This window comes from Camelina sativa, chromosome 16 (genome assembly GCF_030686135.1).
Source record: "Camelina sativa cultivar CO46 ecotype springtype chromosome 16, ASM3068613v1".
Classification (NCBI taxonomy): domain Eukaryota; kingdom Viridiplantae; phylum Streptophyta; class Magnoliopsida; order Brassicales; family Brassicaceae; genus Camelina; species Camelina sativa.
Window position 1 is genome coordinate 3,059,028 of NC_141895.1, and position 16,440 is coordinate 3,075,467.

The window sequence follows — 16,440 nt, forward strand, 5'->3', positions numbered from 1 at the left end:
AGTTGTATGTAAACCTTCGAACCTGTAGAGTCTGCAAAAAAGGGTCTCTTGGTAGATTCTGCCAAACTGCATTCAATGTTATTATTTATTTATTCTTTTCTTTCATTTTACCCAGTTGCTTTCTTCTATAACCTCGACTGCGCTGCGCTGCGCTGCGCTACCTTAAAAATTTAAAATCCAAACTTACCCCAACATTGGTTAACAGTACAAGAATACAGTATATATATATATATTCGAGACAAACTGTTAGAGAGTATCCACAAATCCACAAAACGGCTAAAAAGAGTTCGACCGTGCCGCGTTGAGAAAAACAAAAGACAAAATGGGATAGTTTTGTAGGAAAGAATAAAAAGATCTAAACGATTCATATAACATTTTTTTTTTGCTAACATATATCAGATTAATATAAAAACTTTTATATCAGATTAAATTGTGGATACACTGGTAATACAAAAATGAAAAAAGAAAACTGAATATTGGGATAGTGATGAAAAAAAAACATATGCTTCGCCTGAATTTGCAACTGTAATTGTACATTTTATTTAGTCAATCGAAATACAATATTGGACTCATAAAGCAGCCCTGGGCCCTACATCCCCAATTAAACTGGTCCTAAACCGCAGATTAGCGTACCAGAGCATTTTAGTATGCGTCCACTATTTTTTGATCTTATAGAATCAGAGTATTTTACATTTTTTTTTCTTCTTCCTGTGATTAAATAAAAAATACCGTGTGGCTCACGCCTTCCTTTTTACCTCTTACTCCACTCTAAATGACGAAAACACCCATCAACCATTTATTTATTTCTTTAATATATGATCCCCAAATTAATGAATTATATAATATATAGTGAAAAATACTATACAGTAGTATAGTTTTCGTAGACTTTTGTAGTACGTAAAAACGGTTTGTTGTGGAGTCGTCCATAACACTGTGTAGTGTTCAAATGCTACTAATTTATAATCATTTACTTATGAAACTATCATATGTTGTATAAGATTTTTAAAAAAAACCCTATAGCATAGATAACACATTATATGTAAATAATCAAATACATGTTTTATTATTTATCTTGGAAAATATCTATAAGCTAGTATATATTGGCATACATATCTTCATAAAAAGTTACTATAGACTAGTATAAAATGACTTGAAACTTTTAGTAAGTTTAAAGCACTATCTACAATTTTGTTTAACATAGAAGTCCGTATCTATTAATATTAAATGATGACAACAATTATTTAAAATCAAAGAGTGCTCAGAGAGTCAATAGATAACCATTTATAGTGTAATATATTCATTGATTGAGCATAATATGTAGTTGGAAATCTGAAGAGAGTATTTAGTGAGAAAGATATAATTAAGAAAAAGGACCCACGCACGCACCCACGCCACGCCACGCACCGTCATTTAGATACGCGAATAAAACTGCTTTCAAATTAGTTAGGTGTGTGTGATTGCATATTAAATGTTTATTCTTTACCAAAACAAAAAATAATTTACTTTTGTTAGATTTGAAATAATATATTTTTTTCTCGATTAAAGATGATTGACTCAAATAATAAGCTGATGCAAAAAAAATATTGTTTATATACATAATATAATACGATTTTAAGTGGACACGACGCGCCAAATTATCTATTTTACTATTATGTGTGAGAGGAATTAAAGCTAATGAAAAAAACATAAACTTTGCCTTGTCAATCTGTTGAAATAATGTTATACGTTAACAAATATTATATATACTAGCAAATATTACTACTTTCATTTATAATCAAAATTTAAAACTTTTAAAAGTTTATCTATAATTTATTGAATTTTAATGTTACAAAGAAATGTTTTAGCAAACTATGTTGTGTCATTATTTATAAACAACAAATCATATATTGTAATCAATATTTTTATAATTGAATTTTTTTAGTACTAAATCTATTAAAATTAGCTAACATTTATGTAATAACTTTTTTAATTGTGTCTTTTCTTTAATAATTAATTTTAAAACTTTTATTAGAACTTTTATAGATAACATTTTAAAAGTTTATCTATAATTTATTGAACTTAATGTTAAAACTATGTAAGGAAATTTTTTTAGAAAATTATGTTGTGTCATTATTTATGAACAAACAACTCATATATTGTAATGAATATTTTTATAATTGAAAATTTTAGTATTAAATCTAATAAGATTAACTAACATTTATGTAATAACTTTTTTTTTTTTAATTGTGTCCTTTCTTTCAAATGGGAAACTAATTAATTTTAATTTTTTCCAAAAAAAAAAAAGAGAATAGAGCGGGTCCCACAAGGTTCGGATCGGACGGTTCAGATGAAACCACCACATTGAAAAAATTAGATCACGCGCAAACGAGTTTGATGAGAAAACTTTATAGGGGTAATATCGTCATTTCGTATGAACCGGCAGAATTTATTAATCCGTACACGAGGGGGGCAAAGACTCATTACTCAGCCACGGTTATTTTTTATTTATTTATTTATTTAAATCCCTTTTTTATTTTTATTTTTTTCTTGTATTCACATTGAAAACTCTTCATTACATTGGGGGAAAAAAAAAAAAAAAAGGGAAAAAACACCAAAAAGGAAGATCCGAAAATTTTCCCACGAAAATCTCAGATTCTGGGAAAAGAAAATTAAAGGAAATCAACAACTAGAGAATAAGGAAAAATTTCATTCCAATCGGAATATTTGGGCAGAGATTTGTCTTTTTTTTTTTCTTTCTTGGATTGGTTCAAACTATATAAATCTATCTTTGTGGGGGACACCAAAAAAAATAAAAATAAAAAAGTTAAATTTAAGAAGAAGATCGTTTTTTCACATTTTGTTCTTCATCGGTAAAAAGGAACAATCCTTATTTTTCCTCTTCTTCTTCTTACTTAGACGCAACAACTCTTAACAAACGATTTCGTCTCTGGTTTCTTCTCTCTCGAAGAACATAAAAAGAGTTCTTTTGATTTTTTTTGTCTCTCTCTCTCTCTCTCTGTGTGACTGTTTGTTTTTTATAACGAGCCATGTCCGAAACTCAGCAGCAGGTTCAGAACTCTACTGGGTCGATTCGATCTCCCGAGAAAATTGAAGGTAGTTACTTTTCTGTTCATCAAAGATCTAAATAAAAACGGTTTCTTTTTCGTAATGTGTTTGAAGATCATATGGTTTTTGTTTTTGTTGGTTCTGATCATCCAACTCTCAATGTGATTTTCTTTGTTTTTGCGAGTTTTGATCATCCAAAAAAGTTCGAAACTTTGGATGGTGTGAATACGAATTTGTCTTCTTTTTTTTTGGAGTTATCTTGTTGGATTCCTTGTGTCGGATCATTGAATTCTGGAAGTTAAAAGATCATGTTTTTTTTTTATATATATCGTGGATATTGTTCTTTGATTATGTATTCGAAATTGTTATAGAGTTCAGATTCTGATTTGCTCTTTGTGTGATTTAAAAGTTTGACATTGTCTTATTGGTTTTGGAAAGTGGATTCTTATGATTTGAGTTTGGGTTCTCTGGTTGATTTAGACATGTAATGTTCTTGTCTCGTTTACTTGGTGTTTTTGATTTTCTTAGATACCTTCAGGAGGGTGAAAGTTAATGAAGACAATATGGAGCAATCTAGTCCATATCCTGATCGTCCTGGTGAGCGTGATTGCCAGTTCTTTATGAGAACTGGGCAGTGTGGCTATGGAAACACCTGTCGATACAATCATCCTCTTACTCATCTCCCACAGGTGCGAAAACTTTGTTTATATGGCTGACTCTTCTTGCACCTGTCCTGTTATTACTTAAGCTTACTTACAGATTGTATCATATTGTAGGGTGTTATTTATTACAAAGACCAATTGCCCGAGAGGATTGGACAGCCAGACTGTGAGGTGTGTTGCTTACATTATACTAATTATCATATCAGTTTGTGTCCTTGTGGAGATTGTCTGAAAAGTTTGAGCAGTTGTAGTATGAGTGCGAAATTGACGCTTAATCTACATTCGACATTCATGCTGCAAAACATATCTTTTCTTGAGTCTTTCCTTATATGGAAAGTGTTAATACTTTTGATAGTTGAGGCACCGCATTGTTTTACGTTTCTTTGAAGAGGATTAATTAACGAACACATTCCTTTTCTGTATGCAATTTCTTTGTAGTATTTTCTCAAGACAGGAGCCTGTAAGTATGGCCCAACGTGTAAATATCACCACCCAAAGGACAGGAATGGTGCTGGACCCGTGCTGTTCAATGTTCTCGGTTTTCCTATGCGACAGGTAAGGTCACACCATGCAGATAGCTTGCTTATCATTACAGTTTCGTCCACCAGTTTCATACTTGATAGAGACCTTTAAATGTTTCTGTTCTCTACAGGGTGAGAAATCATGCCCATATTACATGCAGACAGGGTTGTGTCGTTTTGGAGTTGCCTGCAAATTCCATCATCCTCATCCCCAGGCTCCTAATGGCCACTCTGCATATGCAATGTCTAGCTTTCCTCCGTCTGTTGGTTTTCCTTATGCCAGTGGAATGACAATGATGTCTTTGCCTCCTGCAACATATGGAGCTATGCCTCGCCCTCAAGTGCCTCAGTCTCAGGCCTATATGCCCTTCATGGTTGCACCCTCTCAAGGTCTTTTACCTCATCAAGGCTGGGCTACTTACATGGTAAGTCTTAAATATCTTTGCTCAGTGCTCAAGTAGAAACCTCTCTCTCTGTGAAGTTACGATAAATAGATAGAGATATGTGCTTTTAATACATTTCACCTTCATTTACAACATATCCATTTTGCGAAAGAATGTCTTAATCTGAAAATTTTCTTTTCTCTTTACTGTGGTGCAGGCTGCATCTAACCCTATTTACAATGTGAAAACTCAACCCGACTCCAGTTCTAGTGTATCGGTGCCTGTGGATGTGACATCACATCAACACATTTCTGAAAGAGCTGAGTGTAGGTTTTTTATGAACACTGGAACATGTAAATATGGAGATGATTGCAAATACAGTCATCCGAAAGAAAGGTTGTTACAATCACCACCAAATCTCTTGAACCCTATTGTTCTTCCAGTAAGACCAGTAAGTCTCTCGTCCTTCTTTGTTTTTATGCCAACTTCGTTCTGTTTGTTCTAACGTCAATGGAGCTTTGGTGACACTAATTTATCTGCTTTTACTTTGTTCAGGGAGAACCAGCATGTGGTAACTTCAAGGCCTACGGATTCTGCAAGTTTGGAGCAAGCTGCAAATTTGATCACCCAATGCCACTAAACCCTTATAACAATACGGGCTTGGCCATGTCTCCTCTGCCTACTCCTTATGCCTATGCTCCACCTGTTTCAGCTCATCTTAGGATCTCATCGTCACCAATCCCGTCTGATTCGACCACCCTCCCCAATGGTAAACCCACTCCGGAGTCTCAAAGCTCAGAGACTGAGAAACAGGATGATGATAGTACTACAGAACCGGAGAAAACAGAAGTACTTAACTCATTGCCAACAAGCACCCTGCCCAATGGTAAGCCTGATGTAGAGAATCCAAGTTCAGAGACTGAGAAACAGGAAGAGAATGTTGCACAACCGGACAGCTCAAAAGTGCAGGATCCATCTGATAAATCTACATGATCTCAGAACCAAATATCATCATCACAATCTGGCTGAGTCTTTCCCTCTCAGGGGTATCTAACGATCTCAAAAAATTGATCTCTCTGCCCTTTTTGTTAATTTTTTGGAAGGAGGGCCTGGAAATGTTCTATCTTTTTGGTTTCTTTTTTTAAAAAATTTTTCTTTTGGTTTCGGAGACAGCCATGGCTGAAACAAAATAGGAAAAGAACAGTGTTTCGATTTGGTTAATAAAACTTTGACATCATTTAGCAAATTTCCAGTTGCTCGATCGTAAACAGTTTAATGATTTTTATTTTTCTTTATCAGACTGTATATTCCAATCTTTAGATGCAGCAACTAGAAAAAGTTGAACCACCAACTAATTCATGGATTTGCAAAATATACAATTAGCATTTTTTTTTTTTTTTTGCTTTAGATGAAATGAACCCAACACAAATGGTAACCCTCTTTATCGGCCAGAGGGTTTGCCTAGAAAGGGTAAAAGTGATTGTTCTTATGCTGATGTGTCACAGTATGATTGGTCAGACTACGTAATTCCACGGAGCCATTGTTCTTAAATCTGCTGCTTCGCAGGATCGAGAGAAAGAGAGAAAAGGGATACAATTTTATAGAGAAAGTGAGAGAAAGAGAGAAAGACGAAGACAAAAAAAATGTACAAATCACCATTAACGTTGCTCACGCTTCTTACTCTTTGTTGTGGATTCTTCGATCTCGGTAGTGCTCTTTACGGATCTTCTTCTCCTGTGGTTCAGCTCACTGCTTCTAACTTCAAGTCCAAGGTATGGCGATGAATCGATTTCAGCTTTTTGGTTTATCAGCACTTCACACAGTTGTTTCTTGAGAAATTTTTTATCTGTGAAGAGTTTTTCGAGTGTCTCTGCTCGGTACCTATCTGATCTCTTACTTTTTCAAACCATCGTTTAGTTTTAGTATACGAGCAATGTGTAGATCCGGTTTAGTTTGCTATGTCGTCGTTCCAATTTGTTGATTGTTGTAATTGTTTGGTTAAACACCGAAATGAAAATTGATGTGAGACTGTGTTAGCGTTGTTAACTTTGTGTTCATTGTTGTAGGTTCTTAATTCAAATGGAGTTGTTTTGGTAGAGTTCTTTGCGCCATGGTGTGGCCACTGCAAATCTCTAACACCTACGTGGGAGAAAGTGGCTAATATTCTTAAAGGAGTTGCTACTGTTGCTGCAATTGACGCAGACGCTCACCAGTCTGCCGCACAGGTGAGCTTAGGCTTAGACTTTAGATTACCCAATGGTTTTTGGCTTTAACATTTGGTTGTGATACTGACAATAGACTCTCTGGTCCAGGATTATGGTATCAAAGGTTTCCCTACTATTAAAGTCTTTGTTCCCGGAAAGCCTCCGATCGATTACCAAGGAGCCAGGGATGCCAAATCCATTGCTAATTTTGCTTACAAGCAGGTTTGTCACATGCTTTTGCTAAAATTCTTCATTACATCACTATTTTAATCGTCAAGAATTAGTGCTTTTAAAGGCCCAATCAAGATGTTCTTACCACAACACATTACCTTTACCTTATTTAAAATTTTGGCCAGACAAGCAGATAACTATATACCATAGTTATGTAGAAAAGGTTTTATACTCATTTGTTAAGTGTTATAAAGATACGTAGAGGAATCACACTAATTGTCCATCAAACAAAATATAGTAATGGCCTGATTCTGTCTAAATATGTTTGGCATGTTTTCTTTTAAAAGTAACACTTTCAAAATACAAAGGGGCTGCAGTTGATGATCTATATGGTGTCAGCATCATAATACTACCACTTTGTCCATGATTTTGTAGCTACACTCGTAAAATAGTAATTGAAGAACCTCAAGTGGTCATTATTTCATATTAATTTGCCTCGTGTAGCTGTTTTCAGATAAGCTTATTGCTCTTATTTCTTGCTCCCCAGATCAAGGGTCTTTTGAGTGACCGTTTAGAAGGCAAAAGTAAACCAACTGGAGGAGGATCTAATGAAAAGAAATCTGAACCTAGTGCATCTGTGGAACTGAACTCTAGCAATTTTGATGAGTTGGTCATCAAAAGCAATGAACTCTGGATCGTTGAGTTTTTTGCACCTTGGTAAGTTGTGCTTATTGGCCCAGTGAACTGTTCATGCCTTCAAACTTCCTCCGTACATCTCAAGTTGTAAAACATATCTTTTCTTCCTTCTAAAAGGTGTGGACACTGCAAAAAGCTTGCCCCGGAGTGGAAAAAGGCTGCAAAAAATTTGAAGGGGAAGGTGAATTTAGGCCATGTCAATTGCGATGTTGAGCAGGTAATCACAATATATGTTTACATTTTAATATAACTGTCTATCAGAGATCATTTCTATGGACTCTTTCATGCCTCAGCATTCTACTGGTTTCTTAGAAAATTTACCAAGAAAGTCGGCTTCCTATGCCTAGTCTTTACCCATTTGCCTTTGAAGCATGAATCCTGGCCAGCTGCGACAATGTCTTTTTCTTTGTATTAAAACTCTTGTTTTCATTTTACCCGTGATGGGTTCTGACCAAAATTGTTATGTATTGCAGTCGATAATGAGCAGATTCAAAGTGCAAGGATTCCCTACAATTTTGGTATTTGGTCTAGACAAAAGCAGCCCAACTTCTTACGATGGTGCTAGAACTGCGTCGGCGATAGAATCTTTTGCTTCTGAGCTTGTAGAATCCAGTGCTGGCCCTGTTGAAGTAACTGAGCTAACTGGATCGGTAGGTTCATATCTTTTGTCTTTGTCTCTAACAATATACTGTATCTTAAATAAGGTCGAACCCAAGACATTGACACTTGTTCCATAATGATTGTATAGGATGTCATGGAAAAGAAGTGTGGTTCTGCTGCTATTTGCTTCATCTCTTTCTTATCTGACATCCTTGACTCCAAAGCTGAAGGAAGGAACAAGTACCTTGAGATTTTATTAGCAGTTGCAGAGAAGTTTAAGAAGCACCCTTACAGGTATACTAAGAATAATTATATTCTCTGTGCAGTATATTGTCCTGTTCTTGGTTAGTGCCAATGATTTTAGAGCCTTCCCACTTAGGGGGTGAAGAAAAGTTTCTAGTGTTCTTAGGAACCTAAAATGAACAAAGTGTTGAAACTTTTAGAAATATATTACCTAATCTGAAACTCTCATTTAAGAATGATCTCACAATCTTACATAAGTGTTAGGATATCAAATCTTTGTTCGTTTAGAAGTTTTAGGACTTGCTTTGGGAACATCTGGATAAGGCTCGTTATTTTTCATGCACATCTCATATTATCATTTCCTAAAAGTCAGAATGAGAATATCATGTAAAATTTGACATGTCTGCAGTTTTATTTGGGTGGCGGCTGTAACTCAGCCGGATTTGGAGAAGCGAGTTAATGTGGGAGGATATGGTTATCCAGCCATGGTAGCCATGAACATGAAGAAAGGAGTATACGCTCCTCTTAAAAGCGCCTTTGAGCTTCCACACCTCTTGTAAGTTTGGTTTAACTAGAGATCTTAATGGTTCACATTAAGTCAGGTGGGTTTCGCTCTTGTAACAATGTAAGTTTCGCATGTGCTGTTACATCAGGGAATTTGTGAAGGATGCTGGGGCCGGTGGAAAAGGAAATTTGCCTATGAATGGAACACCAGAGATCGTGACGACAAAGCCATGGGATGGTAAAGATGGAGAGCTGATTGAGGAAGATGAATTCTCACTTGAAGAACTCATGGGAGGTGATGATACTGTTGCATCGAAGGATGAGTTGTGAAGGATCCAATGGTCTTAACCTCCTCCGTTGAATGTGTTTCACGTTTTGTAATTTCCAAAAGAGAGTCAGATCATTTCAGGAGATAGGAGAACAGTCTGGATTTGGGATTTAAATAGACACATAAGAGAGAATTTGTACTGGAACGATATTATGAGTTAATCGCTCGGAACTTGTTTTCACTGGTAGTCTTCATAAGGCTCATGATAAGAGAGAGGCAAATATATAAAAAGAAACCTACTCATGTTATAGTAAAATCATAATCATAAGACATCATAAATCAAAGTATTACAGAAAAAAGTAAGACTGTTTTGGAATGTCAAAGCCAAATCATGTTACTGATCTTTGACTTCTGGCGTGGCAATCTTTGACTTATACTTTTGGTTCTATTATAGAACTTCTATAGTACTATGCAAGTATGCAATAATTCATATAATCTTTGACTTCTACTCCCTTAGTAGAGCACTATATATAAGAGAAAATATATATTATTTGCTGAAATCAATTGGGTACAACGAGCAAAGGAGTAATAAACCAAATTAAAGTCGAACCCTGTCGTAGCAACTATTCAGTATCCATATCCATCATGTATTAAACAGCTGATAAATTCAAAGGGATAGTGGAGTGTGGAGAATTACACTTATCTGAACTCAGCGGTGTGAATAAGGCAAAGACCTTGAATAAGCATACCGGGATGATACTAATGAAGGTGGAAGCTCAGATTCAGTTATGCTTGGGTATCTTTGTGATGATGATCGGTAGTATTCAGCCAATGAATCCGCTGTAACATACCGGGAATACAAGTCATCATCTTCTCTTCTCGGAGAAGCCATGAACGTCCTTGGCCTTTCATACTCATAAATGTGATACGGGTCTCTCCTGTAGGAGTCCAAAGCAACCGCTGAAGTTGGAGGGTCAGGCGAGTTTCGACTCAGGAGTTCCCGTCTAGAACTTTGATGATCATACATGTGGTAGTCTCTTTCAGGCAAGTGAACAAATCGAACTTCCCTACTACGGTTATGCCTCTCAATCTCTGCTTGTCTGAAAAGCCGTTCATGGTCCACAGATGAACGGTATGAATCCAAACGAACACGGTCCCGGTTGACAATATCGTAAGATGAATCAGGAGGCGGGATTGGATACTGCTGGGTTGTGTCTCTTTTTCTCAAGCCGTATGTTCGATACTCCCTTTCACTGAGATATAAGTCACGCGGCGGTTGTTCTTCTCTGCGTGGAGGAGGGGAATCACGTCTTCTTTCATGTCTACGGGTCGGGTGGGCTCTACTGCTACTAGGTGCGTAACGGTCTCTTTCAGATCTTTTCCTGTCAGCATCACGATGAACAGGGATTGGCTGGGTGTGGGTAAGTTGTGCAGGGATAGTAACTGGTCGGAAAAGCTTCTTCAGCTTAAATACCTTTACGAACACCAGATCAGAAGAGAAGAGCAGAGTGATGAGAACGTGTTAAGAGTTTGATATAGAGAAAAAGGATGAAAACAAATGTGAATTTACCTGCTTATTAGTCAATGCTGTTTTGAACTTGTTGTTATTGTTGTAATTCTCCTTGATAGCGTTTCTGAATTGGCTCTCAGGTAATGGTAAGCAATCACTAAAGATCTTAAAGCGCACCTGAGCAGAGTATTGATTTATAAGTTAAACTCACGACTAGTTGTATAAACGAGAACTTATCATTTTTGAAAAGAGCTTAGAAACAAGGGTGAAACACAATGTTACCTGAGCAGGAAAGGATCCACCAAAAGCATTGCGTTCAAGTTTCATCCCACCGGAAGACGATGCTTGAAAAATTCCATAGAGGAGTTTGAGATCGTAGTCATAAAGAAAAAGCTTAAGCCCGGGTTTGATACCCATGACATAATCCTTCCTTTTCTCTTGTACGCCCATTACACTGAACCGAAAACAATCAGGCCTAGTTTTTGTATTGCACATGAAGATCAAACCACCAATCTTTACTTTTCCTTGCTTGTCCATTTCTTCTTTCTCAGGGTCGTCAACAAGTTGCTCTTTCTTCTCTACCGTTCTTTGTTCTGTTGCATCAGCAGCAGCAGCTACTACCTCATTCCTATGTTTCTTGTTTGAACCTAAAACCTGTTTCCTCAGTCTCTTCCTTTTGCGTCTCGTATCTTCAGCCAAGCCAGTTTTGGCTTCTACAGAACCGTCAATAGCTTTCTTAGCTTCCATCACGTTTCCTCCTGAAGAAGCTCCAGCGTCTCTTTTATCTGAGACTACTGAATCTAGATCCAATCCTTCCTTAGGTCCCTTAGCAAGAGTCCCTTTGGCTTTTTTCACCTTTTGTCTCTTCAGAATGCTAGCTTTTCCCTTTACCTGTTGTAGTGTTTCCTTACCAGATGGTTCTCCTCCTCCAACAACATTTTCACCATCATCTTCAGGATGAGGAGTTTCTGCTTTCTTAGACTCAATATCAGTTCCTCCAACAGAGGTTTCTAAATCTTTGCCTTTTCCAGAAGAACACTGAGGGAAATCTGAAGCAGACTCTGTAGTAACCTTCTTTACATCCTTTTCGCTTCCACCAAGCGAAGGCTCTTCTAGACTTTGTTCACCTTCTTTGCTGTTTCCCACGGTTCTACCTAGTTCAACAGCGACATTCTCCTGACCAGGCACCTGAACAGCAGTGCATTTTCTTAATTTCTTTTTAACAAGCTTCTTCACTTTTTTGATAGTCTTAGTCTTCACTGGTAATCCCTGAGGCTTATTCAATCCAGAAGAACTTGCTTCAACAGAATCAACAAGAACAGAGGGCTCTTCAACAATCACATTCTCTTCTTCTACGGGTACTTTAATAGCTACCAAATCCACTAAAGTTTCAACAAAGTCTTCATATGCCTTACTTTTTTCTCCAGCAGAAGTTCCAACAACCTCATCATTCTCATCCTTTCCATCAGCTTCTTCACCCACAGCTTCCCGATTCTTCTTCTCAGAAGCAACCGAGGCCTCAATGGGTTTCTCATTCTCATCTTTCAGAGCATCTTGTAGTTCCATTAGTTATTACAAGGCGAAGTCACTGCAAAATAAAGTTTAAAAATTTAAGTTACCAAGAAGCATCAAATCAAATGAAGAAAAAAAAAGAAGAAGATGTTGAATTCTTTGTAGAGATCAAATCAAAACAAATCTAACCTCAAAACACCCAAAAATCAGAGACCAAAAAGGAATAATAAGCTCAAAACAGAGCAATAGATTGATTTCATACAAAACCCGACCAAAAAAAAAAAAACAATACTGGTAAAAAAAACGAATCTAGAGTTGCTCCAATACCGAAGTCGATGAAAGAGCTGGATGTCGATGATGATGATGATGATGATGATGGTACAAGAAGATTCAGATTAGATGGAACTTATCACAATCGAACGAACACCCCCAAAACAAAACAAAACAAGAAAATTTGCAATTGATCATCATTGTTTGTTTGTTTCGGTGGTTTGTTTGTTAGGACAAAATTGCGTAAGAGTGACGATGGCACATAATTGTAAATATAACCTAAGGCCTATTTTTACTTCTTAATAACTTTGGGCTTCCCTCAAGGCCCACTGAATCTCTCATAATGTTCGCTGTTTCTTCTTCCTCTTCCACCAATCCTCATTCCTGAATACATTTGTTCAGTTCTCTGATTTTCTCTTAAGCTTTTCTTCCTTCGTTTCCTACAATCTCTCATAGGCTTTTCAGGTATCTCATCTACTTACAGTATAAATCTAAATATCATTCGACATTCAATGAAACTGTGTGTTAGTGTTCTTAAGTCTTGACTTGTCCCTTGCTGCAGTTTCTTGGCTTTTAGCATTTGGCTGTGACACTGACAATGTACTCTCTTCTCTTGTCTAGGCTTATGTTATTATCAAAGGTTTCTCAACTATTAAGTTCTTTTTGTTCCTTGAAAGGGCTCTAATCGATTTACCAAGGATGCCAAATCCATTGGCTAGTTTTGTTTGTTTACTGATAAAGCAGGTTTGTCACATGCTCCTGCTTGATTCTATCCTCGTGAAATTTCTCATCCTGTGACACGAATCATGATTGATTTCTCTTTCCATGCCACAAGGAATTTACCTTGTTATTTCTTTCTGGCCACATAACATGTTCTGATAATTATGCTCTTTAGCTCTGTAGAAGAAGTTTTATACTCTTTTATACCTTCTTGATGCTAAGTAAATATATAAGCTAGTTTTGTACACTAATTGAAGAACCACATTATGTCACCTTAACTTACATTGCACATATAAGATTCTCAATTTAACTCTTGTACCTGCACTCGGATAAGCTGATTCTTGTTATTTTTTGCTTCACATGATTACAGATCTTGAGTGACGACCGTTTGGAAGGCATAAGTAAACTGTAAACCAACTGGAGGAGGATCGAATGGAAAGAAATCTGAACCTAGTGAATCTATGTAACGGAACTCAAAGCAGTTTTGTTGAGTTGGTCAGTGAGCTCTTCATCGTTGAGTCTTTTTCCGCCTTGGTAAGTTGTGCTTATTGGCCCAGTGAACTGTTCATGCCTTTAAAAACTTCCTTGGTACAGCTGACTCCAAAGCTCAAGGAAGGAACAAGTACCTCGAGATCATCAGTTGCTGAGAAGTTTAAGAGGCATCCTTACAGGTATACTAAGAAAGATTTTAACCCTCTATGTTGCAACTTTGTTCAATTAGTATTAACGGTAAGGTTTAAGTATTGTAGTGTTCTTAGGAACCTAAATGAGTGGAAACTTTCTGAAATATATTTACCTAATCTGAAACTCTGATTGAAGACTCCAACACACAATCTTTCAAAAGCGTTAGGACTTCCTTTGACAACATCTGGCTAAGACTCGCTAATTTTCATGTACATCTCATGAAATTATCATTTTTCTCAATTCAGAATGAGAATCTCATGTAAAACTTAATATTGTCTGCAGTTTAAACTGGGTGGCTGCTGTAACTCAGTACGGGCATGTAGCAGCGACTAATCTTCATGCTTATGAAGGGAACACCAGAGATTGTAAAGACAAAGGCATGGGATGGTTAAAGATAGAGAGATAGTTGACAAAGGAGAAATCTCACTTAAAGAACTCATGGGAGGTTGATGATGATGATGATGTTGGTTCTGAGGATGAGTTGTGGATAGTCAAATAGTCTTTAACCTGATTCTTCTACTTTAAATATCTGAACCATTGAATGTTACACCATTTTAAACAATTTTCCAAAAGAAAGTAAGAGCTTTTCAAGAGATAGGAACATGTTTGCATTTTGGATTTAGAAAGACACATAAGAGGGATTCTCTACTGGTGTAATAACAGCTCATCACTAAACTTTGTCAGGTGGTTTTGTCTTCATAACAGTCCTCCAGGGATTAAACTAAAAAAATCTTATCAAAACGTAATGAAACAAAACCAATTGGAGTGAAAAACAAGAACACCGAAATTGAAACAACAGATGTCAATATAATCGAATTAAACTAAGCAGGGTAAACCAAAACTTTGACAAGATGGTTGTTTATAACTCATCTGAAAATTAAGTTCTTACACACTCTGCAAACAGAAGAAGGAGAAATCTATCGGACAGATGAAAAAGTAACTAAAGAAGTTACATTTTCATCTGACGACATTTACAACAAGTGTCATCAATCTCAAAATCCCAAATAGCCAAAGACGAAAAAACACTAAACTTCTCCAAGAAAAATTGCATCTTTAAGCCAAACAAAATCGAGAATTGCCAGAAAAATGTAGATCCTTTATGTACGTGTGAACCCTCTGGCGAGCATGATCAGAGATGCTGAGAATCGTCTAAAGAGGAGCATCTGTAGCTACATTCACCGGAAGTAGAAGCACCGTCTCCACCGTGGCTAGCTTCCGTAGGAGGGACAAGAGCAAAACAGAGTTTACCTCTTCCAGATCGGAAAGACCAAAGAGGAAAGAAGTCGTCAACCTCAAACCCATTAGCAGCAACCACATCGTTCCAACCAACAACAAAGACATAGTTCCAGTTTCCACTCATCTTCCACTTCCTCAATTCAAGGGCATGCTTTTTCATCTGAGGATCAACCAAATCAACACTCACACCTTCCTTACGAAGCTTCATCGCTTGTTCATCTATGATCCTTATCTCTTCCTCTGTCAAAAAGTCTGGATTTTTAAGTTGCTTGAAAGGAACTGAGAGACGTCCTTGGATTTTGTCGAGATCAGTCTTGTACAGTTTCCTCGTTGAGATCAGCTTCGGATTGTACCCGTTCTCTTCTCTCCTCATCGCTTTCAAAAGCCAATCCGGTGGACTCGTTTGAATTGGTTCCGCCTCTAGAGGATGAAAGATTCTGAGTTTCTTGCGACTTATGATCTGATCATCGTCATGAAGACGTTTCTTGAACTGGGTGACGCAAGAAGAAGACGAAGGTTCCGATTCTGGATTAGGGTTTTGTAGTTCCGATCTCTGTTGTTCGATCACACGCGTCCATGGTGTTACCGTCTTGCGAGAAGAAGGTGGTGATCGGTGAACTCTGTTCTTTCTCGGTACTTTATCCCCAAAGATTCTTGCTTCCATCTCTGTTTCTTCTTCACCAGTGGTCTTCGATTTGTCGTCGTCGTGAGGACCGTACTCTTGATCGTAAACCGTGGCAGCGACATACAACAATATGTCGAGTTTGGACTGTGAACCAACCCTAAGATCATCGGAGTTTTCCATTGTCTTTCGATTCTTCTGGAAGACAGACGAAATTTTGAAAAGAGGGATGTTTTTGGTACCGTTGTATGCAAGGAAGAAAGAAGAACTAGAGAGAGAGGGAGAGAATGAGAGCGTAAAAGGAAGAGAGAAGCGTTGTGTGGTGTGGTGTATGTAAATGTGTATATATGAGTATATAACGTATCTTTTGTTCTTCAAAGATCACACTAAATCTCCTAAGATCTTCTAATGTTCTCTGACCCTTAATAGTTATTATATGACCGTTGTGTGATTTTGTTAAAATTTTAATCATCATGTGGCATTGTGTTGTGGCTAGTCTAAGAAAAAATTACCAATGTATATATATTAGTAATTTTCTTTATAATATTATTTTGTTGATTTGTGACATTTAAATTTATTTCTGTTGATT

General features: G+C 36.9%; 3 protein-coding genes, 1 long non-coding RNA gene and 1 pseudogene across 6 annotated transcripts; 3 read left to right on the forward strand and 2 right to left on the reverse strand.

Moving 5' to 3' along the window:
• The first annotated feature begins 2,417 nt into the window (after positions 1-2,417).
• LOC147925071 (zinc finger CCCH domain-containing protein 26-like) lies at positions 2,418-5,857 on the forward strand. The gene is made up of 7 exons (XM_087491583.1): positions 2,418-3,093; positions 3,574-3,734; positions 3,822-3,878; positions 4,146-4,262; positions 4,360-4,653; positions 4,829-5,062; positions 5,167-5,857. Exons 1-7 carry the CDS (start codon positions 3,027-3,029, stop codon positions 5,602-5,604), a joined length of 1,368 nt encoding a protein of 455 aa, XP_087347709.1. The 5' UTR covers positions 2,418-3,026; the 3' UTR covers positions 5,605-5,857.
• Positions 5,858-6,171: 314 nt separating this feature from the next.
• LOC104749576 (protein disulfide-isomerase 2-3) lies at positions 6,172-9,538 on the forward strand. Its single transcript, XM_010471231.3, has 9 exons — positions 6,172-6,383; positions 6,678-6,836; positions 6,924-7,037; positions 7,534-7,703; positions 7,800-7,899; positions 8,156-8,332; positions 8,431-8,576; positions 8,935-9,081; positions 9,179-9,538. The coding sequence occupies exons 1-9, from the start codon at positions 6,255-6,257 to the stop codon at positions 9,357-9,359; spliced, it is 1,323 nt and encodes a 440-aa protein (XP_010469533.2). The 5' UTR covers positions 6,172-6,254; the 3' UTR covers positions 9,360-9,538.
• A 290-nt stretch (positions 9,539-9,828) lies between these two features.
• Positions 9,829-12,859, reverse strand: LOC104749577 (uncharacterized). The gene is made up of 4 exons (XM_010471232.3): positions 12,647-12,859; positions 11,090-12,395; positions 10,868-10,984; positions 9,829-10,771 (listed from the first exon to the last, which is right to left on the reverse strand). The coding sequence occupies exons 2-4, from the start codon at positions 12,371-12,373 to the stop codon at positions 10,007-10,009; spliced, it is 2,166 nt and encodes a 721-aa protein (XP_010469534.1). The 5' UTR covers positions 12,374-12,395; positions 12,647-12,859; the 3' UTR covers positions 9,829-10,006.
• A 68-nt stretch (positions 12,860-12,927) lies between these two features.
• Positions 12,928-14,588, forward strand: LOC104749578 (uncharacterized). 3 transcript variants are annotated; one of them, XR_015584545.1, is made up of 6 exons: positions 12,963-13,054; positions 13,152-13,189; positions 13,267-13,333; positions 13,680-13,804; positions 13,904-13,980; positions 14,276-14,588. It is a non-coding gene; the product is annotated as an uncharacterized LOC104749578 (long non-coding RNA). The 3 variants fall into 3 exon arrangements; XR_015584543.1 differs by lacking the exon at positions 13,152-13,189 and having other exon boundaries at positions 12,935-13,054; positions 13,211-13,333; XR_015584544.1 differs by lacking the exons at positions 13,152-13,189; positions 13,267-13,333 and having other exon boundaries at positions 12,928-13,054.
• Positions 14,589-14,984: 396 nt separating this feature from the next.
• Positions 14,985-16,303, reverse strand: LOC104753300 (putative B3 domain-containing protein At2g27410 pseudogene; annotated as a pseudogene).
• Between the last annotated feature and the right edge of the window lie 137 nt (positions 16,304-16,440).

What these genes read in the sequence shown, in the direction of transcription:
- LOC147925071 (XM_087491583.1), top strand. Translation starts at nt 3,027, where the DNA reads ATGTCCGAAACTCAGCAGCAGGTTCAGAACTCTACTGGGTCGATTCGA. An exon ending in CTCTTACTCATCTCCCACAG is followed by an intron (nt 3,735 to 3,821) that starts GTGCGAAAACTT and finishes ATCATATTGTAG; the next exon opens with GGTGTTATTTATTACAAAGA. An exon ending in TCGGTTTTCCTATGCGACAG is followed by an intron (nt 4,263 to 4,359) that starts GTAAGGTCACAC and finishes TGTTCTCTACAG; the next exon opens with GGTGAGAAATCATGCCCATA.
- LOC104749576 (XM_010471231.3), top strand. Translation starts at nt 6,255, where the DNA reads ATGTACAAATCACCATTAACGTTGCTCACGCTTCTTACTCTTTGTTGT. An exon ending in CTCACCAGTCTGCCGCACAG is followed by an intron (nt 6,837 to 6,923) that starts GTGAGCTTAGGC and finishes TCTCTGGTCCAG; the next exon opens with GATTATGGTATCAAAGGTTT. An exon ending in TCAATTGCGATGTTGAGCAG is followed by an intron (nt 7,900 to 8,155) that starts GTAATCACAATA and finishes TATGTATTGCAG; the next exon opens with TCGATAATGAGCAGATTCAA.
- LOC104749577 (XM_010471232.3), bottom strand. Translation starts at nt 12,373, where the DNA reads ATGGAACTACAAGATGCTCTGAAAGATGAGAATGAGAAACCCATTGAG. An exon ending in GTGGATCCTTTCCTGCTCAG is followed by an intron (nt 10,985 to 11,089) that starts GTAACATTGTGT and finishes TACTCTGCTCAG; the next exon opens with GTGCGCTTTAAGATCTTTAG. An exon ending in CAGCATTGACTAATAAGCAG is followed by an intron (nt 10,772 to 10,867) that starts GTAAATTCACAT and finishes GTGTTCGTAAAG; the next exon opens with GTATTTAAGCTGAAGAAGCT.